This window comes from Haematobia irritans, chromosome 3 (genome assembly GCF_050003625.1).
Source record: "Haematobia irritans isolate KBUSLIRL chromosome 3, ASM5000362v1, whole genome shotgun sequence".
Taxonomy (NCBI): Eukaryota; Metazoa; Arthropoda; class Insecta; order Diptera; family Muscidae; genus Haematobia; species Haematobia irritans.
The window spans coordinates 36,288,650-36,311,961 of record NC_134399.1 but is presented as its reverse complement, the minus strand read 5'-3'; the positions used below and the strand labels follow the sequence as shown (position 1 = coordinate 36,311,961).

Below are 23,312 nucleotides of genomic sequence, written 5' to 3'. Positions count from 1 at the left end.
GTACTAAATTTCTACCATCAGAACCATGCAAGTTAAATTTTGAATCGTAGGAAGATATAGCACATATCCACTGCTCCTGAGGCCATTAAAGGTATTTTTGTGAAAATTGAATGCGCGCTAACCTAGTTTTCTTTGAAATAATATTAATAATAGATCTACCATACCCGCTAACTATGAACGATTTGCGCAAGAAAGTCAAGTGCCGGAACCGATCGGGACCGTTATAGACTGTGATCCATAACAGTAACACCGATGGATGGAAGATGGGAGAGAGAATGGGACTAGGCGTAGACACTGTGGATGGCCCAGACACCGAGATCCTAATTCGATTGCGGCCCCCGGCACAGTCCATCAAGCAAATGTTTGGGCAATCTTTGTCAGAGAACGTAAACATTTACATTGGAATGCGAACGGATAATCAACGATTACTCGGAATACGACAAAATCCTCATCATATGGTTGTCTGAAGGAAAGTAATATACACCTGTTAATTTAATTTCGTTTTCAGTTTTATTGCATAGTTTAAAAACTAATATAAGTTCTTCAATACAGTGGGGATAATATTTGATGATTCACAATCGAAAGGTAGATATGTGATATGAATGAATCCTACATTTACTAATTATTTACTAAATATCAAATAATTTCTAGAGTTGTTGACAGTTTCGTAGGTTTACATCGGAAAACAATAAGTTAAGAATTTTATATGAATGAACATGGTCATAACTAGAAACGATCTTAATTTAGAGTCTACATAAAAAGAACAATAAAGATAGACGAATAAGTAATAGCTTATTATAGTAGTTTTGGTCACTATCTATATTCAATTTGTGTTCGAACCATATTCGATTTTCGACTTCGAAGCCTTTTCGATGGGCTCTCGAATATTATTCGATTGTGAGATGTTTGAGGGTATGTTGCATGGAAGTTTGTCGAATTTTGTATGAGTTCGGAATAGGATGCAGATGATTGATGATGATTTCTTGATAAATAGAGGAGATTTGGAGGATGTGTACATGAATATGACATCAAACTTATACTAATAACAAATATGCTTTATGTACATAATAATAATAATAATATTAATAATTAAATTTAATAAAAAATATTAAACAATTTGAAAGCGTACTTCTGGCCTAAGTGGCCTAACAATGTGGTTTTGTTTTTGGTGCCATGCTGACATCTTACGCCAAACGCTTTTTCCGACTAGGGGATAAGATCTTGAGCATTGTGACCACTGGAGCCTCAAATGACATGGAAACGACAAACGATAGTAGATAAGAGGCAACCACAAACCCAAAGAACATAATGACCTAGAAGAAGCGAGAACAATTAAATATGGCAACCCCCGGGGAGTTTGTGAAACACTTACCATTGTATCACCTCCCAAATGCAAGGGAGAATCTGTGTTCAAAGCCATTGAACGAATGACTATTGGATGTACCAAATAGGCACAATAGGTGACTCGGGAGAATGGATAGAGGCAAGGAGCTGAGAGTAATGTATTTACAAAACCTCCATAACCTGTTGAGCATGCTATAGTTATCCAGGCAAGCGATAGAGCCCATGCCGAATGACTAAGGGAACTATAGAGAGCTGCTGTTAACTGGGATAATTCGGCACGATATAAGCCAAAGATCAAGACAAAAAGATTGAGCGAAGCCAAAAACCACGCCAATGCCACTTTTGTTCTGGATAAACGAATTTTGCAATTGGTACGGAATAATATCCATCCCACTGCCATACCAATTAGATATGGTCCCAAACGAGTCCAAGGTTTATCATAGATTTTATCGAACAAAGCCAGAGGATCATCAGTATCGGGTCGATGATTATTGCTGAAAGCAATGACTGCAGTTGTTATCCAAGATAATACCAAAAATGCTCCAGTAGTAATAGCCGCCAATTTAAAGTGTCGTACACCAACAATGAGAATTAAAGCTCCAATGATATAGAATTGTGTGTCATTCGCCAGATACCAACTCCAAAGCATACACTGCAAATGCATTGCGTGAATTATCATATAATCGCAATTGCGTCAAGGTACTTACCATTTGTTCGACAGGAAAGAGTGTATTGATATAGAGGGCATTACGCCACCAATAATCGGGGCAGGTAATATGATCCATTGTGGGAGGATCAAAAATTGAATAGGCTGCCAAATATTTCATGGATACTTGCACAACTCCCAATACAAACATGTAAGGAGCAGTTAATCTGAAAGTATGGATGTTCAATCATATTAATACGGTTTGGTTTGGTGGAATCTCCAAAAATTGATGGGAGTATTTTCGATGAAACTTTTTCTTCGACTATATAGACTGTAAGAAGGATTGTACAACTAATCTCAATAACTTCAAATTGAATTATTTTTTGCCGTCGAATAGACAACTTTATATCGGCTTAGCCATCAAGCCGCCACCGCCGGAGTCATAATTTAGTGTTAGCTTCCGCCGATAAAAATGGGTCGGCTTCATTTGTCTTCCACCGTCAAAAATGGGTCGGCAGGATTTGTCTATGTTGGTCTTGACATTGACGTGGAGAGGAGAGATATTACTTTCATATGCGTATTACGGTTAGTCTTGGGTAAAATCGTTCGGATTTACCGTTCCTTTTGTACATAGGAACTAGTTCCTACAAAACGTTTCTTCATTCCATGACAACTAAATTGACGCAATACATTAAAATATCAAACAATAAGCTATGAGATAAATAGTACGAACAATCCTAAAATCTAATTTACATTTTATTATATGTTGCAAAATGATTATATATTTATTTTTTATTTCAAAGATTTCGCCCTATACAGCTAACCTACATTTGAGAGATTTCACTCTAGACAGCTAATCTACGTTTGAGAGATGTATGCCGTTTTAATTTTTTTTCTACGCCTCGTTTTACTTCTCGGAAATTGAATACTGAAAATGTGATTTTTTGTTACACAATAATTACAAGTTTATCGAAGAACGCGTTACGAAAAGTACGTGTTAGTACGAAAATTAAAAAAAAAACAACAGTTTAGATGTTAACCCTGTTAAGGCCGGTACTATGTTCATTCTTGCGAAAACAATTTTATAGAAACCATTATTTCGCACATAGAAAGCGGTGTTTATTTAGGTAACAGGGAGCGCTATTTAACAGGGAGCGATACGGAATTAAGTTGGAGGTTGTTGCTTGCTATTACAAAATTAACATTTTATTTTTCATTGGGCAATTGATCTGCTACACCTTTGATCGTTTGTATATGATCCATGTTTGCGTTATAAACCCACACAAAAAGTTTTAATAAATAAATAATTTCGTAATTCACATTGCAAAAGGCGCCATGCTATAAACTCAACTCGATAAAAAAAAAAAACAAAAAATTTCGGTAGTTTTTCGCATTTTTATACCCTTCACCACTACTGTGGTACAGGGTATAATAAGTTTGTGCATTTGTATGTAACGCCAAGAAGGAAAAGTCGGAGACCCATCGTTTAGTATACCGATCGTCTTAGAATTAAATTCTGAGTCGATTTAGCGATGTCCGTCTGTCTGTCTGTCTGTCTGTCTGTCTGTCTGTCCGTCTGTCTGTCTGTTGATGTATTTTTGTGTGCAAAGTACAGCTCGCAGTTTTAGTCCGATTGTCCTAAAATTTGGTATAGGGTCCTGTTTCGGCTCAAAGACGATCCCTATTGATTTTGGAAAAAATCGGTTCAGATTTAGATATAGCTGCCATATATATTTTTCACTGATCTGGTCATAATTAGCGTGTATATCAACCGATCTTCCTCAAATTCTGTACATCCAAATATTTTATGAGTCTCGAAAAACTTGCAAAATATCAGCCAAATCGGTTCAGATTTAGATATAGCTCCCATATATAGCTTTCACCCGATTTACACTCATTTGCCCACAGAGGCCAATTTTTTGCTCCGATTGTCATTAAATTTTGCACAGGGAGTAGAATTAGCATTGTAGCTATGCGTGTCAAATTTGGTTGAAATCGGTTCAGATTTAGATATAGCTCCCATATATAGCTTTCGCCCGATTTACACTCATATGACCACAGAGGCCAATTTTTTGCTCCGATTTAGTTGAAATTTTGCACAGGGAGTAGAATTAGCATTGTAGCTATGCGTGCCAAATTTGGTTGAAATCGGTTCAGATTTAGGTATAGCTCCCATATATAGCTTTCGCCCGATTTACACTCATATGACCACAGAGGCCAATTTTCTGCTCCGATTTAGTTGAAATTTTGCACAGGGAGTAGAACTAGCATTGTAGCTATGCGTGCCAAATTTGGTTGAAATCGGTTCAGATTTAGATATAGCTCCCATATATAGCTTTCGCCCGATTTACACTCATATGACCATAGAGGCCAATTTTTAACTCCGATTTAGTTGAAATTTTGCACAGCTAGTACAATTAGCATTGTAGCTATCCGTGCCAAATTTGGTTGGAATCGGTTGAGATTTAGATATAGCTCCCATATATATGTTTTTCTGATTTCGACAAAAATGGTCAAAATACAAAAATTTTCCTTGTAAAATCGACACTGATTAGTCGAAAAGTTGTAAAAATGACTCTAATTTTCCAAAATTTCTAATACATATATATCGAGCGAGGCCAATTTTTAACTCCGGTTTAGTTGAATTTTGCACAGGGAGTAGAATTAGTATTGTAGCTATGCGTGCCCAATTCGGTTAAAATCGGTTCAGATTTAGATATCTCCCATATATATCTTTCGCCCGATTTACACTCATATGACCACAGAGGCCAAATTTGAACTCCCATTTAGTTGAAATTTTGCACAGGGAGTAGAATTAGTACTGTAGCTATGCGTGACAAATTTGGTTGGTTGAAATCGGTTCAGATTTAGATATAGCTCCCATATATAGCTTTCGCCCGATTTACACTCATATGACCACAGAGGCCAATTGTTTGCTCCGATTTAGTTGAAATTTAGCACAGGGAGTAGAATTAGCATTGTAGCTATGAGTGACAAATTTGGTTGAAATCGGTTCATATATAGCTTTCGCCCGATTTAAACTCATATGACCACAGATGCCAATTTTTAACTCCGATTTAGTTGAAATTTTGCACAGGCAGTATAATTAGCATTGTAGCTATGCGTGCCAAATTTGGTTGAAATCGGTTCAGATTTAGATATAGCTCCCATATATATGTTTTTCTGATTTCGACAAAAATGGTCAAAATACCAACATTTTCCTTTTAAAATCGCCACTGTTTAGTCGAAAAGTTGTAAAAATGACTCTAATTTTCCTAAACTTCTAACACATATATGTCGAGCGATAAATCATAAATAAACTTCTGCGAAGTTTTCTTAAAATTGCTTCAGATTTAAATGTTTCCCATATTTTTTACTAACATTGTGTTCCACCCTAGTGCATTAGCCGACGTAATTTTTGAGTCTATAGATTTTGTAGAAGTCTATCAAATTCTGTCCAGATCGAGTGATATTTAAATGTATGTGTTTGGGACAAACCTTTATATATAGCCCCCCAACACATTTGACGGATGTGATATGGTATCGAAAATTTAGATCTACAAAGTGGTGCAGGGTATAATATAGTCGGCCCCGCCCGATTTTAGACTTTCCTTACTTGTTTGGTTTTGTATGGAGTTTCAACCGGCCTTTAGGTTGAAAAGAGTATCCAGGTTTGCCTGTCTAATGTCGGTTAAAATACACTTACAGCTAATTTATCATATCCGAAACGAATGCTTTTGTTCGACTAGGGTGTCCAAAACAGCTGGATTTATAAAGGAAAATCAGCTGTTTTTGCCTCTCAGTCGAACGAAAACGTTCGTTTCTGATATGATAAATAGGCTGTTAAGCCAATACTCGAATTCTTCATACCCTCATGAATGAATTGTCTACACGCAAAGAAAAAAAAACGTTTGGAAAACGTGTACCGAAAACGTTTTTCTTTTGTTAGAGTTTTTTGAATTGCTTCGAAAAGTATACATTTTTATCACCAAAAAAATTCGTTTGTTACAAAATTTTTATTTTTTCAATAAAAAAACTTATTTTTGAACCAACAACACAGTCCATTTCGTTTATATCAAACACTGTTCTTTTCTAAATTTAGGTCTTTAATAAGACACATTTTACAGTTCATAGTAAAAATTTAATATAGTAGAATGTAATGTTGAAAATTTTTTCGGAATCTTCCGATCATATCTGGAATATATGTAAAAAAAAAAAAACTTTGGTCGAAGCAGGGATCGAACCCACGACCCTTGGCATGCAAGTCAGACGTAGCAACCACTGCTCCACGGTGCCCAACTAAATGTATTTTTCTTTTAAATAAACTTTGTTTAATCGGCTCGTGGGCGCCGCAAGCTATGCTATATAAATATAACTTAGTTATATGAGTAATTGTCTATTGATGACAATAACGGCTACATGGCTCAGTGGATAGTGTGTTGGCTTACAAATTGTATGGTCCGCGGTTCGATTCTCCGTCCAGCCGAAAGGTAAAAAAAAATTTTAAATTTATAAAATCGTATAATTTCTTCTACATTGTTTGTGTTACAGAAAAAGGTGCTAAGAACTAAAAAACTTCGTGGAAGTGAGAAAGATGTGAGGGAAAATGCAATTAGCTAGAAAAAAAGTTTTGAGTTAGTCTTTGTGAAATTGTTTTTACATCCTGGAAAAGAATAAACGTTTATCACAAAAAATATACTTTTCTTCCAAATGCACTTCCTTTCAACGAAAAGCAAATGAGAAACGAACTTTGTTTGTCTAAAATTTCACCCATACTTCACTTCCTACACGTGTTCACGAAATGAGTTATACAAAATGTTGTTAGTGATGAAAATTTTGAATCATCAATCGTGTACACTAGAGGCGTGCACGTGAGTAATATTTTACTCAATCTTACTCACGCACGATATTGTTTGGTAGGACTCACGCATATTCACGAAAAGAAAATTTGTACTCACGCAAGAAAATGTTGTGACTCACGAAAAATATCGTGATTCACGAATAATTTTATAAGTAGTTTACCTGCGGGACACGACTGAAAATATTAGCATGATTAAAATCGAGAGCGTTATTAAACTGTTGACATCCTTGTCCCTAAAATTGTAAATGAATTCAACTCGTAAGCGTTTTATGTTCGTTAGTGGGATAATTGCCGTGGGCGTGTTTTTCAGAAGTTCCTTACTCACGAAGATATTATTTTCGTGATTCACGCTCACGTACGACATTTGGTTCGTTAATCACGCTCACGCACACATGCCGTTGCCATCAGCGTGACTCACAACTAACATATGAGTCACGGCATTTTCATGTGACGTGCACACCTCTAGTGCACCCTCACAAAAAATCGCTTCTGTAACATATACTCCCAAACATATTTTGCTTCAAGCATATACATTTTTGGGTATTGCCCAAACATTTATATGTTTGATCTCTTCCAATATATAATATGTTTGAAAGCATATTGGTCTAAACAATATATGTTTGGGTAGTCTAAGTTCCAAACATTTTGTATTTTTGCATCCAAATTCAATAATGTTGTCTTCCAAAAAACAATATGTTATTATGTGAACATATAATATGTTTGGAAGCATTTTGCACCCAAAAATATTATATGCTTAAAAAAAATTCTCCCAAACAATATTGTGCTCAAAATTTTATTTATTTATTTATTTATTTATCGACCTGAATGCTCAAAGTTTTGTTTCTGCCTAATTGTATATTCCCTCACATCTTTCTCACTTCCACGAGATTTTTTAGTTCTTAGCTCCTTTTTCTGTAATACAAACATTGTAGAAGAAATTATTCAATTTTATGATTTTTATACCCTCCATCATAGGATGGGGGTATATTAACTTTGTCATTCCGTTTGTAACACATCGAAATATTGCTCTAAGACCCCATAAAGTATATATATTCTGGGTCGTGGTGAAATTCTGAGTCGATCTAAGCATGTCCGTCCGTCCGTCCGTCCGTCTGTTGAAATCACGCTAACTTCCGAACGAAACAAGCTATCGACTTGAAACTTGGCACAAGTAGTTGTTATCGATGTAGGTCGGATGGTATTGAAAATGGGCCATATCGGTCCACTTTTACGTATAGCCCCCATATAAAGGGACCCTCAGATTTGGCTTGCAGAGCCTCTAACAGAAGCATATTTCATCCGATCCGGCTGAAATTTGGTACATGATGTTGGTATATGGTCTCTAACAACCATGCAAAAATTGGTCCACATCGGTCCATAATTATATATAGCCCCCATATAAACCGATCTCCAGATTTGGGTTGCGGAGCCTCAAAGAGAAGCAAATTTCATCCGATACGGCTGAAATTTGGTACATGATGTTGGCATATGGTCTCTAACAACCATGCAAAAATTGGTCCACATCGATCCCCAGATTTGGCTTGCGAAGTCTCCAAGAGAAGCAAATTTCATTCAATCCGGTTGTAATTTGGAACATGGTGTTAGTATATGATCTTTAACAAGCGTGTCAGAATTGGTCCATATCGGTCCATAATTATATATAGCCCCCATATAAAATGTTCTCCAGATTTGACCTCCGGAGCCTCTTGGAGGAGCAAAATTCATCCGATCCGGTTCAAATTAGGAACATGGGGTTAGTATATGGTCGCTAACAACCATACCAAAATTGGTCCAATCACACGAAAATTGGTCCATATCGGTTCATAATCATGGCCAAAAATAATCTACCAAAATTTTATTTCTATAGAAAATTTTGTCAAAATTTTATTTCTAGAGAAAATTTTGTTAAAATTTTATTTCTAGAGAAAATTTTGTTAAAATTTTATTCGGTTCATAATAAAATTTTCATCATTGTCAAAATTTTATTTCTATAGAAAATTTTGTCAAAATTTGATTTCTATAGAAAATTTTGTTCAAATTTTATTCGGTTCATATTTCTGTAGAAATTTTTGTCCAAATTTTCTTTCTATAGAAAATTTTGTCAAAATTTTTATTTCTATAGAAAATTTTGTGAAAATTTTATTTCTATAGAAAAATTTGTTAAAATTTTATTTCTGTAGAAAATTTTGTCAAAATTTTATGTCTACTTTGTCAAACTGAATTATATACGTATTGGATCGATCTTTTTTGATTTAATATATACCACGTATGAACTTACATACAATTTAGAAGATGGTGTTAGGAGGTTTAAAAATACCTTAAGTAATTCGATTCTGGATGGCAGTGTTTAGAAGAAGTTTCTACGCAATCCATGATGGAGGGTACATAAGCTTCGGCATGGCCGAACTTACGGCCGTATATACTTGTTTTTATTTTAATTTTACCTTTTGCCGGACGGGGATTCGAACAGCGGACCACACAGTTTGTAAGGATCAAAGAAGTAGCTGATCAATTGCCCAAGGAAAAATAAAATGTTAATTTTGTAATAACAAGCAACAACCACCAACTTAATTCAATATCGCTCCCTGTTAAATAGCGCTCCAAGCTACTAAACACATATATGTTTATAGGCTATTTCTAAATTAATATATGTTTGCATCCAAGCATATTATATTTACAAACATTTTATGTCCCAAACATAATATGTTCTAACATATTAACATATATGTCCCAAACATGTTATGCTAGTTTATGAACATTATATGCTTGCACTCAAAATTATTGTGTTTAAAAATTTGTGTTCCAAACATATAATGTTTATAGCCAAACATATGAAAAACAGTCTTTTTCATGCGTGTGTATACCTCAATTCGAAGTGACCCGCAATTTGATTTATAGCCAATTTGCATATCTGAAACGAATACTTTTGCTATACTAGGTTGTCCAAAACAGCTGATTTTAAAATAAAATCAGCTGTTTTTGACATTTCAACGAAACGAACGAAAGCGTTCGTTTCGGATATGAAGATTTCACTGTTAGGTTTTTTATGTATAATATATGATTTTTTACCATTTTTTGTTTACCAACCTCATGAAACGGTATACAACCATACCGAAGAAGTGTGCTGTACACCTTGTCAGTTCATTGGAGCCCTTGATGAGTTTGTTCAAATTGCCCTTGGCATTTGTTCGAAAATACAGATACGATACCAAAACTCCACTGATGAAGAAAAACGTATCAACACTAAAGGGTCCATTAGTAATGGCTTGAAAGAAAAAGTTCTTCTCGACATCTTTGCGTAATTCCATATTGTCCGAGTATTTAAAGATCACTATGCAGGTATGACCCAAAATTACCCAAGCCATGGAAAAGGCTCGCATGCCATGTATAGAGGGAATGGTGTCCGATCCAACGTTGCGATCGCAAATAGCATTGAAATTTGTTATGGCCGAAAAGGAGAGTAGCAATTCGGAGTATATACTAAGTTTTTCCGGTTCATGTAAATGGCCCTCCAAATGTTCATCGGATGTACTAGCACTGGTGACGGGACCACATGTGCTCACATTATGCGGTAAATTTAGGACAATATTTAAATCTTTCAGAGATTCCTTTTTCAATGAATCGTTGGTCATGGAATCACTATAGTCCGATGCGGCACAACCTATGCCCGATGAGGTTTCACTGTTGTTCATCATTTCCTTGTCTTGGCGACGGAGGGCTTCGCGAAATCGTCTTCTCAAATAGATTTCATAAAGAGTTCCAGCTGATATTAAAATCGCTACAATTGTGGATACAACGCTGAAAGATAACACGAAAGGTGAATTATATAGACAAATTTCCAATTTAATTATAGTGGATTTTGACGGTACTAACGTTAATATCCAGAAAGTTCGATCTTTAAAAATATTGAACTCTTTATCGGTGGGTACTCGTACATCCAATAAGGAAATCTCATGCGAATCCATAGGTTTTTGAGCGTAAATAGCAATTTTCTTCACATCTTCACTGGAACAAGATGATGGAAGGCAAAGACCAATATAAATTGTACGAATCTGTAAATATATTGAACACATTATAAATATAATATATTGTAGAATATTTTGTATAAGTATTTATTTATTTATTTTTTATTAAAGACTTTGGATTTTTCTAGAAAGTGGCACAAGAAGAGAATCTCAAGAAAGTGCCACAAAAATCGTCACTTGCAATAAAAGGTGGCAAACTAATTTTAAATAATTAGCAAAACTAATTTAAACAAAAGAGGCACAAAACCTGCACCCTTTTTAATAAAAACAAGTATATACAGTAGTAAGTTCGGCCGGGCCGAATCTTAAATACGTGGTGGGTATTTAAGATTCGGCCCATGAATCAAATATAATAGTTTCCTTTGAAAATTTCAGGGGGGTTTGAGGACAGATATTTCCTATCGCTTCCCACAGATAAATGTAAAGATTTTACCTATGAAGACTACATCTGATTCTGAATTTATAAGAACCATTTTTTGTTCGAGTTTTAGAGGAATCATAAACATATCTTGTAAGTGTGCAAGAAAATGATGAAATAACGCCTTGATTGGAAATCTATAATCTGTGGATTTTCATCCCAATTATTTAAATGACTACGAGAAGTAAAATCTGGAAATTTTGCATTCAGTTTCAAGCAATTTTCGTGATCAGTGCGCCTTCTATAACCTCAATAAGTGAAATCGGTCTATAAGTGAAATCGGCCTTACCAAATGGACGGATAAAACTAAATCATATACACTTTGTTATGGGTCTAAAATACCAGTATATTTTCAATTTGTGACAAATCGGATAAAAACTACAATTTCTAGAAAACCTAGGAGTTAAATACGAAGTTCGTCGGTGTAAGGGGGGCATACCAAAACATGGAAGGATACACACAGTATTCAGCACATTTAATTGTAGTTCTAGAATCTCGAACCCAAATCGGAGGGCCGGTTTATAAGGCCGATACTCAATATATTCCGCACACCTCTTTATGTTCCTAGAATACCTCTAGATTTCCAATTTCAGGCAAATTTGATTAAAACTACGGATTCTAGAAGCCCAAGAAGTAAATCTGGAGATCGGTCTATATGGGGGCTACATCAAAACATGGACCGATAATCACCATTTTCAGGCACATCCCTTTATTTTTCTAGAATACCTCTAGATTTCCAATTTTAGGCAAATTGGATAAAAACTACGGTTTCTAGAAGCCGAAGAAGTAAAATCGGGAGATCGGTTTATATGGGGGCTATACCAAAACATGGTGCGAGGATAATAATAAATAATTAATGAATTCTCTTTACTTCAACAACGCATTATGGTAATCTCAAAACAAGTAATGAAAGTCTAAAGTCGGGCGGGGCCGACTATATTGTACCCTGCTCTACTTTGTAGATCTAAATTTTCGATACCATATCACATCCGTCAAATGTGTTGGGGGCTATATATAAATACATACATTTAAATATCACTCGATCTGGACAGAATTTGATAGACTTCTACAAAATCTATAGGCTCAAAATTTAAGTCGGCTAATGCAACCGTGTATATATTGGAGCTATATCTAAATCTGAACCGATTTCAATAAAATTTGGCACACTTGACTATAGTACTAATTTTTCTTCTTGTGCAAAATTTTAAGCAAATTAGGGTAAAACTCTGGCTTCTGGGGCCATATAAGTCCATATCGGGCGAAATATATACACGGATGAAAAAGACTGTTTTTCATATATAAACATTATATGTTTGGAACACAAATTTTTAAACACAATATTTTTGAGTGCAAGCATATAATGTTCATAAACTAGCATAACATGTTTGGGACATATATGTTAATATGTTAGAACATATTATGTTTGGGACATAAAATGTTTGTAAATATAATATGCTTGGATGCAAACATATATTAATTTAGAAATAGCCTATAAACATATATGTGTTTAGTAGCTTGGAGAGCTATTTAACAGGGAGCGATATTGAATTAAGTTGGTGGTTGTTGCTTGTTATTACAAAATTAACATTTTATTTTTCCTTGGGCAATTGATCAGCTACTTCTTTGATCCTTACAAACTGTGTGGTCCGCTGTTCGAATCCCCGTCCGGCAAAAGGTAAAATTAAAATAAAAAAAAATCATACAATTGAATAATTTCTCCTACAATGTTTGTATTACAGAAAAAGGTGCTAAGAACTAAAAAATCTCGTGGAAGTGAGAAAGATGTGGGGGAATATACAATTGGGCAGAAACAAAATTTTGAGCATTCAGGTCGAAAACCTATGTTGTTAGCACCTATATTACCTGTTTATTTTCATAATTCATTATGATTGTAAATATATAAATAAATAAATAAAATTTTGAGCACAATATTGTTTGGGGGAATTTTTTTTAAGCATATAATATTTTTGGGTGCAAAATGCTTCCAAACATATTATATGTTTATATATGTTATATATGTTCACATAATAACATATTGTTTTTTGGAAGAAAACATTATTGAATTTGGATGCAAAAATACAAAATGTTTGGAACTTCGACTACCCAAACATATATTGTTTAGACCAATATGCTTTCAAACATATTATATATTGGAAGAGATCAAACATATAAATGTTTGGGCAATACCCAAAAATGTATATGCTTGAAGCAAAATATGTTTGGGGGTATATGTTACAGAAGCGATTTTTTGTGAGCGTGTAGAAGCCGAAGAAGTAAAATCGGGAGATCGGTTTATATGGGGGCTATACCAAAACATGGTGCGAGGATAATAATAAATAATTAATGAATTCTCTTTACTTCAACAACGCATTATGGTAATCTCAAAACAAGTAATGAAAGTCTAAAGTCGGGCGGGGCCGACTATATTGTACCCTGCTCCACTTTGTAGATCTAAATTTTCGATACCATATCATATCCGTCAAATGTGTTGGGGGCTATATATAAATACATACATTTAAATATCACTCGATCTGGACAGAATTTGATAGACTTCTACAAAATCTATAGACTCAAAATTTAAGTCGGCTAATGCACTAGGGTGGAACACAATGTTAGGAGAAAAAAATGGGAAAAATTTAAATCGGAAGCAATTTTAAGGAAACTTCGCAAAAGTTTATTTATGAATTATCGCTCGATATATATGTATTAGAAGCTTAGGAAAATTACAGTCATTTTTATAACTTTTCGACTAAGCAGTGGCGATTTTACAAGAAAATGTTGGTATTTTTACCATTATTGTCGAAATCAGAAAAACATATATATGGCACGCATAGCTACAATGCTAATTCTACTCCCTGTGAAAAATTTCAACTAAATCGGAGTTAAAAATTGGCCTCTGTGGTCATATGAGTGTAAATCGGGCGAAAGCTATATATGGGAGCTATATCTACTGAAAAAACAGTGAACCCACCAGGAAGAAAACTTTCGGTTAATTTTAGAACATTTTTAATATTTGTAGAAAATTTTAACTAAACAGTATTACAAACGTTGGCATCACGCCGATGTCATAAAAATAAGTAAATATTTTTCGACAAATTCAAGAAAATTTATTAGACATAACTAAGTTTTTTCACTTGTTAAAGAAAATTTTGTAGTTTGAAGGAAAAACTTAGAGTTTAAAATTGCAAGAATGTCTTTAGTGATATACGAAGTTCATGATGGATGCATTTTTGGTAAAATTTACAAATTTAAAGAAATTCTGAACTATTTTGTGGAAGACACAAATTTAGTTAATCTTTATGCTTCAGTTGAGTATATTTTTTTCCTCGGGTTTAGTTAATTTAACTAACATACACAAAAAAATATTGGAGTAAAGAAAACTTTCTCCAAACAAAATAATTCCATGAACTAAAATAAAGTTAAATTGGCTTTAGTGAAATAGAGAGTTCACTTTTTTTGAGTACAGTGCGGCGCAGGTTATAAAAAACTTGGAGGGAAGTTCTACACTACATAAATGCCGGGACATGAACTATTCTATTTTAGTTCATGGAATTATTATGTTTTGAGAAAGTTTTCTTGACTTAATAATTTTTTGCGTACCTTAATTATACCCAATTGAAGCAAAAAGATTTACTTAATTCGTGTCTCCCACAAAATAGTTCAGAATTTCTTAAAATTTGTAAATTTTAACAATAATGTACCCATCTTGAACTTCGTACGGCACTAAAGATATTTTTGCAATTTTGAACTCCAATTTTTTCCTTCACACTACGATTTTTTTTTAAAAATGAAAAAATAATTATGTCTAATAAATTTCTAGAACTTGTCGAATAATATTTATTTAGTGACATCTGCGTTTGCAAAACAGTTCAGTTAAAATTTTCGTTTCTGGTGAGTCCACTTATTTTATTGCCGTTTCAGAATCATATTGTAGATTCCATATGACCGTCTCCTAATATATATATTTTAGAATCTTGAAATAAGTAAGTCCACTTAGATCAGTTTTTCTTACAATCTATGCTTTTTGAAAGCTTAGTTTTACCGTTTAAATATTTTCTTATTTTGTAAATTTTATGTTATAATAATATCAGATGAATTTTCTTCGTTCACAGGAGAAACATACTTACAACATTGCTTGGAAACGTTTCATTTAAGAGCATTTTCATTATATAGAAACCGGGCACAAATGATGGGTTCTCATTGTGGACTCTGGTATATGTCTGTGTATGGACTTGGGCGAATGGCAAGCCTGAATTCTTTGCAGTATCTTTACGGGATACATCCGCATTATTGTCATAATTATATATAGCCTTGCACAGTGACATTGAACCCATCCAATAGTTATTGCCATAAAAGAACCCCGAAGAGTAATGACCGGAAGCATCATCCACTGGAAAGAAAATAAACATAGGCGAATACATTAAAACATGGTACAAGGCAAAAGGGCGGAAAGAAAAAAGGTTTATTAACTCCAGAACTCTATAATAATATGAAGATCGAAGTGAAACAACTGTAAACTGGAACGCTGGGCTATAAACTGGAACGTTAAAGACCGGTTACACAATTCATTGCAAAAATACAAAGAAATACCACATTGCAACCTGAAAACATTAACCAGCCACAAGATTCCTCTGTTTTTGTTTAGGATTGTAAGTCACTCATACATTTTTTGAGGATATTTGCTATAGTTACATAATTCCTCTAGTGGCACTGCCATCTACTCAAGTTGATGGCTTTTTATTGCCATTTACTTTAGCGCGATTATATTGGAAAGGTTGTGGCAGCATTGTTGGTATTTTTGTATTTACGTATTTTTTAAAATTTTTTAACTTTTGACCACTTTTGCTTTGCAAGCCACTTGTTTACCAAAAAATACTTTCCTCTGGAACGAAAATTAAGACAAATGAAATTCCCATTTATTGCAAAGAAAAAATGCAGTTGTTTATGTATATTTTACCCGGCCTATCGAAATTGTCTTTATTTCAAGAATGTCTCAACAATTTTATGAATTAAACTTGGGTATAAATTTCAACGACCGGTAGATTTTTTACTGTTAGGTAGATTAGTAGAACTCTTGAAGTTTAGGTAGATTTTGCAAAATAGTCCTCTCCAACTAAAAGGCACTTAAATTTTCCACCATATAGAAATACAATTTTGACAAAATTCTCTAAAGTAATAAATTTTTGAGAAAATTTTCTATAGAAATAAAATGTTGAGAAAATTTTCTTAGAAGTTAAATTTTGAGAAAATTTTCTACACAAATACGAATGGCAGAACATGAAGCCGACATCAACAAACATAGAGAAAGCACAGCTTTAGCATAACACGGCCATAGCATAGACTTCAAAGCTGTTAAAATTCTCGACAGAGAGAGAAATGAGAACAAACGTTATACACTGGAGAGCCAACGCATTCAACAGAGAATAGAGACGTAAACATACATAGTTCTGTGATATAGATTTTGTGTTTTGCTGCAATATTTACATTTTATTTATTTAGTTAGTTATTATTATTGTTTGTGATGTCCTGTTTTAATAATTTGTAAATGAAACAAATGTAAAACAATTGTAAGTAAGAACTAAATTCCACAATTACTGAAATCTAAATAGAATTTTCTTCTACAGATATTTCAAATAAAAAAAATTCTCTGGAAAAGGTCGGAAAAAAGCCGACGAAACGTCGAGAAAAAAGATGAAATAAACTTGTTTTATTTGCATTTATATATATTAACCAAAACAGCCCATTAAAATAAACAAAAATCTATTAAAACTAAGTGGTCATAAAAAGAACAGAAAATAAAACATTTTGGGAAAATTTTCTACAGAAATAAAATTTTGACAAAATTTTTTATAGAAATAACATTTTCTGTAGAAGTAAAAATTTTGGCAATATTTTCTATATAAAAATAATATTTTGGCAAAAATTTCTATAGAAATAAAATTTTGTCAGCATTTTCTATGAATTCGATATCTTTAAAATCCATTGCGAGTAAGTTCTCCTTCTTGTAGAAGTAATAATTTTCCCTTGATGATGTGGCGCAAGCTGAAAATCTTATTTAAAATTCGACTTTATATAACCAAAAATTGTCGCTAGTAGGAGAGATCAAAATATATAATAAATTAACTTCTAAAAAAATAATAATACATTCTTTCGAAGAAATTTCTTTTTTTTTTCATACTAACCACAAAATTTCATCAAAAACTACAATCATTTTTTTTTAATTTTGGTAGATTCGTTTTGGCATGAGTGACTAGCATGTCACTTGAATCCATTGAACTAAGAATCAAACGACTTCATTGAAAAGTTTATAGACTTTTGAACAAAGAAAAAACTTTATATCAGAGACCCCTTACAGACTGACCTCCTGATTTGTCTTCTTGGTCTTGTAGGCAATTTTTATACCATTTGTCAGGAATTGCAAATCTCGAGGTAAATTAGGTCCACAAAGACCTGTGTCTAATTTGGTTTTATAGGTCCATATTTTATAGACCATATACAGGTCGATCTCCTGATTTGAGTTCTTGGGTTTCTAGACACCGCAATTTTTTATCAGATTTGCGTGTTCATAAAGAGATATGTCAAATTGGGCCTATATCGGTAAGAGTCTGATATAGCCATTATATAAACCGGTCTACCGATTTATCTTCTTTGACGGATAGAAGGCTTCCTATAAATCCAAAATGTATACTGAAAAAAAATTTGCATGGTATTTAAGATTACGCAACCTAAATTTTACATTAACTGAAATATTGAATCTTTAGATTTAAGTTAAAAACTCTTCAAATATAGGCTAACACTTATTTTGAGGATTTTGTATCTTTGGTGTAAAGTTTTTTGTAATTAAGAAAACATTTTTATACCCTTTTTTTATACCATTTTATACATCGAAATATTGCTCTAAGACCGCATAAAGTATATATTCTGGGTCGTGGTGAAATTCTGAGTCGATCTAAGAATGTCCGTTCGTCCGTCTGTTGAAATCACGCTAACTTCCGAACGAAACAAGCTATCGACTGGAAACTTGGCATAAGTAGTTGTTATTGGTGTAGGTCACATGGTATTGCAAATGGGCCGTATCGGATCACTTTTATGTATAGCCACCATATAAACCGATACCCAGATTTGACCTCCGGAACCTCTTGGAGGAGCAAAATTCATCCGATCCGGTTGAAATTTGGTACGTGGTGTTAGTATATGGTCTCTAACAACCATTCAAAAATTGGTCCATATCGGTCCATAATTATATATAGCCCCCATATAAACCGATACCCATATTTGACCTCCAGAGCCTCTTGGAGGAGCAAAATTCATCCGATCCGGTTGAAATTTGGTACGTGGTGTTAGTATATGGTCTCTAATAACCATGCAAAAATTGGTCCACGTCGGTCCATAATTATATATAGCCCCCATATAAACCGATCCCCAGATTTGGCTTGCGAAGCCTCTTGGAAGAGCAAAATTCACTCGATCCGGTTGAAATTTGGTACGTGGTGTTAGTATATGGTTTCTAATAACCATGCAAAAATTGGACCATATCGGTCCATAATTATATATAGCCTCCATATAAACCGATCCCCAGATTTGACCTGCGGAGGCTCTTGGAGGAGCCATTCATCCGATCCGGTTGAAATTTGGTACGTGGTGTTAGTATATGGTCTCTAACAACCATGCAAAATTGGTCTATATCGTTCCATAATTATATATAGCCTCCATATAAACCGATCTCCAGATTTGACCTCCGGAGCCTCTTGGAGGAGCAAAATTCACCCGGTTGAAATTTGGTACATTACGCTAGTATAGGGCCGCTAACAGCCATGCAAAAATTGGCCCATATCGGTCTATAGTTATATATAGCCGATGGCCAATCACACAAAAATTGGTCCAAATCGGCAAAAATAATCTACCAAAATTTTATTTCTATAAACAATTTTGTCAAAACTTTATCACTGTAGAAAGTTGTTCAAAATTGTATTTCTATAGAAAATTTTGTCAAAATTTTATTTCTATAGAAAATTTTGTCAAAATTTTATTTCTACAGAAAATAGTGTCAAAATTTTATTTCTATAGAAAATTTTGTCAAAATTTTATTTCTATAGAAAATTTTATCAAAATTTTATTTCTATAGAAAATTTTGTCAAAATTTTATTTCTATAGAAAATTTTGTCAAAATTTTATTTCTATAGAAAATTTTGTCAAAATTTTATTTCTATAGAAAATTTTGTCAAAATTTTATTTCTATAGAAAATTTTGTCAAACTGAATTATATACGTATTTAATCGGCAAGTGTTACCGCAACCCAAGTAATTCGATTGTGGATGACAGTCTTTAGTAGAAGTTTCTACGTAATCCATGGTGGAGAGTACATAAGATTCGGCCTGGCCGAACTTTCGACCGTATATACTTGTTTACATTGAAGTATCTGTTATAATTATGTTTTTAAAGTGGCATTCGTTTATACCTGAATAGCTTTATTAATATATCGCAAAAAGATAATAAAAATTCGATAAAGTAGATCTGTATGCTAATTTTAATATTATTGATCCTAAATTTAAGGCTAGATTGGTCCCCGAAAGATGTCTCTATTTTAAAGGAGCTGCATCTTTGGCTGGAATCACTACCAAAATCCTTAAGAGAAGGTCAAAGTCTTTAGATCAAAGTAACCTTTTTTTGAATGTACACTCAGAAAATTTAACGTTGTAACTACAAGTAAATTCCATAATATTGAGTAGTTCAAAATTTTACTCACAGTTAGTTAAATTTAACTATTGATGAACAAAATTAACTCAGTGGAAGTAAATTGAACTTACGGCCATTACTAGCAAAATGGTTAAGAACTCCCAATGAGTTCGTAAATGGACTGAAGCAAATATAATAATAGGGAATACGTATTTTCTCGAACGTAATAAGAAGTTTCTCAGCGTTACTGAACTTTTACTGTGTAATATTACGAAGTCTAGTTTGACACGAAATTTGCATTTTTAGTATAAATAAACTAACGATGAATGTCAATTCTAACTACCCTTGAGTGAATCTACTTCTATCTTCTCCGAAACATATGCTCGTGTGGTGTTTCTAAAAATAGACACACTTGACTGTATGTGTTAATGAATACGTGCAGCCAAGCAAGAAAAGAATAAAAAAAGTCACATTTGGTTGTTGATGAGTGTAAGAGCTAAGTGGCCCAGTGGATAGGGTGTTTAGTTAGAAAACTGATGGTACGTAGTTCGATCCTCCGTCCGGACAAAAGGTAATATTTTATGAAATGATAAAAATAAAATCTAATAAATGATTCTAAAGGATTTGTACTACAGAGTATGTGGTTTGTACTAAATATAATATGACATGTAGAAATGGGGATCCTCCCCCTGAGGTCTCCTTGCTCCAAGTCACCAGGTGGTCTAGGAAATCGGGAACAGTAATTTTTTTTTGTTTTCAAAAAATGTATTATTTCGTTAAGTTTTTACTTCTGAACAGTTAAATTTGAACTTGACAAAAGTTAAAACAAATTACTAACCTATAGGAAAATGTTGAACGTACTATGGGAACATGCTTCTTTAGTGACATACGAAGTTCCATATTAACACTGGTTAGTTAAAAATAACTCGCTAATGGGTTCACTCTTCTCTGAGTGTAGTCTTTATATAATAAACTTTAAATTTAACTTCGGGAAGCGTACCGTCTGAACACCGAGTTGACATATATATGTTGACGTGTGCTGAGTCCTGCTGGAGTGTCCATGGTCTGCGACCGAAATGTTTCAATTCTGTTTTTAAGACATGATTATACGAGCAGGGAGCGACCACCAGCCGTTACGGCCCACGCCAGTACGTACCATCGGCGGTGCTTGAGTTCTGGTGACAAATCGAGTTCTCTCCGTCGCATCTTTAATTTTTTCTCTATAATCTCTCTCCGATATCTCTCTGGAATATCACTAAACATGTGTATGTTTACAGTCACACATTTATTTACATCTAAAAAGCAGCCGTAACTTTACAAAATATAACATAGAATAATGTAATTAAATGACATATTATACTTAAAACTAGGCAAGAAAGGACCCTTGGGTCAAAGGGACCCTTTAGGACGTTGACGACCACAGCGAGTCAGTAGGGACTCCGTTGAGATTTGGGCCAGTAAGGACCCCATTGAGTCCACAAGGGCTCTGTGGTACTCAATAGGGTGCAAAGTATGTTGGGGATAACATATTTATGAAAATATGATATCCCCAACAGTGTAACAATGCATACATTTAAATAAATTCATTCATAAGAAGTGAACCATGTAAAGAGCTGAATATTCGTATGTATGTTTCAATACCATTAAAAACTAAACGAGGAGTGCCTAAAACGAAACTCATCCAAAAATAGCTAATGGTTCTACAAAATTGAAGTTGATCTTCACCATGGCCAAGATCATGTCTAGAAGCGAACAAGTTGCAATATCCGTAGACTCGACTGGGCAGTGGTATATGGAGTTTCAAACCAATCTTAATAAGAAAAACGTTAAGTTTATACCTATTAACCAAGCATTAAGATTGAATTGCAAACTCAGAATTAAACGTAGATATTTTTTCGCTTTGTTGAATTTAACCACCGCAGCGTTCAAAAAATGGATGGATATCCTATACCACAATATGCGAAATTACAAAATGTTTAGATGTAAAAGACGATGACGGCAAATGTATGTTGCAAATACAAATGAGCTAACAACCACGAGCACGATTTTCGTTGGTCTATTGCAATCTGAGTATTTGAGTTAGCACATTCTTTGGAGCCAATATGCGAAAGTTTGTTTTTGCAATGGCTTTCAGAAGGTTAGATGTAATCGATTACCAAAACAGGTATTAGCAAGTAAACCAATAATTAATTCAAAAATCCTAAAGCACGATAATTTAACAAATAGCTTGACAAGTTGGTTCATAGCTTGAAAGCGCTGACAGTAGAGAATTTAGTCCATATTACAGTAGTAGATTTGTGAAAAATATAGAAGATGTACATATTGTGGTTTGTGTGTGGCGGTAAAGTGTTTGCAGAGTTTCTGACTTCAGGGTTTGATGGACTGGAAGCAACTGAATTCTTCCGAACCGAAAATACCGACTTGAAGATAGACCGTTGCACAATGGACAGCTACACAGAAAATAATATTGTCGTGAGGTAAATGATTTCATGTCCTTAAAATACGTATGGGAATTTTGCTTAGCATAGAAGACGCATTTCTTTGATTCGACTTAAAAATGGGTATCTTTATATGAAAGAAAATTTTGTTTGACTAAGCTAACCTTATTTTAATAATTCTGAAAAATTCTTTAAAATTAATGAAATCGTCTTTAAATTTGTGGACTTTTTATACCCTCCACCATAGGATGGGGGTATATTAACTTTGTCATTCTGTTTGTAACACATCGAAATATTGTTCTAAGACCCCATAAAGTATATATATTCTGGGTCATGGTGAAATTCTGAGTCGATCTGAGCATGTCCGTCCGTCCGTCCGTCTGTTGAAATCACGCTAACTTCCGAACAAAACAAGCTATCGACTATTGCAAATGGGCCATATCGGTCCACTTTTACGTATAGCCCCCATATAAACGGACCCCCAAATTTGGCTTGCGGGGACTCTAAGAGTAGCAAATTTCATCCGATCCAGCTGAAATTTGGTACATGTTGTAAGTATATGGTCTCTAACAACTAGGCAAAAATTGGTCCACATCGGTCAATAATTATATATAGTCCCCATATAAACCGATCCCCCGATTTGGCTTGCGGAGCCTATAAAAGAAGCAAATTTCATCCGATCCAGTTGAAATTTGATACATGGTGTTAATATATGACCTCAAACACCCATGCAAAAATTGGTCGAAATCGGTCAATAACTATACATAGCCCCCATATAAACCGATCACCAGATTTGATCTCCGGAGCCTCTTGGAAGACCAAAATTCATCTGATTCAGTTGAAATTTGGAACGTGGTGTTAATATATGGCCTCAAACATCCATGCAAAAATTGGTCGAAATCGG

The 23,312-nt window shown here is 34.1% G+C and overlaps 1 protein-coding gene across 1 annotated transcript in view; it reads right to left on the bottom strand.

Moving 5' to 3' along the window:
• Positions 1–491: 491 nt before the first annotated feature.
• The window catches only part of LOC142230440 (nose resistant to fluoxetine protein 6), a 119,331-nt gene continuing 96,510 nt past the window's right edge, over positions 492–23,312 (bottom strand). Inside the window, exons 2-7 of the mRNA XM_075301081.1 lie at positions 15,422–15,684; positions 10,725–10,903; positions 9,939–10,649; positions 2,052–2,217; positions 1,373–1,996; positions 492–1,313 (exon numbers count right to left, since the gene is read on the bottom strand). Coding sequence (XP_075157196.1) covers positions 1,185–1,313; positions 1,373–1,996; positions 2,052–2,217; positions 9,939–10,649; positions 10,725–10,903; positions 15,422–15,684 — 2,072 coding nt within the window. The 3' untranslated portion in view covers positions 492–1,184. The remainder of the gene's footprint in view (positions 1,314–1,372; positions 1,997–2,051; positions 2,218–9,938; positions 10,650–10,724; positions 10,904–15,421; positions 15,685–23,312) is intronic.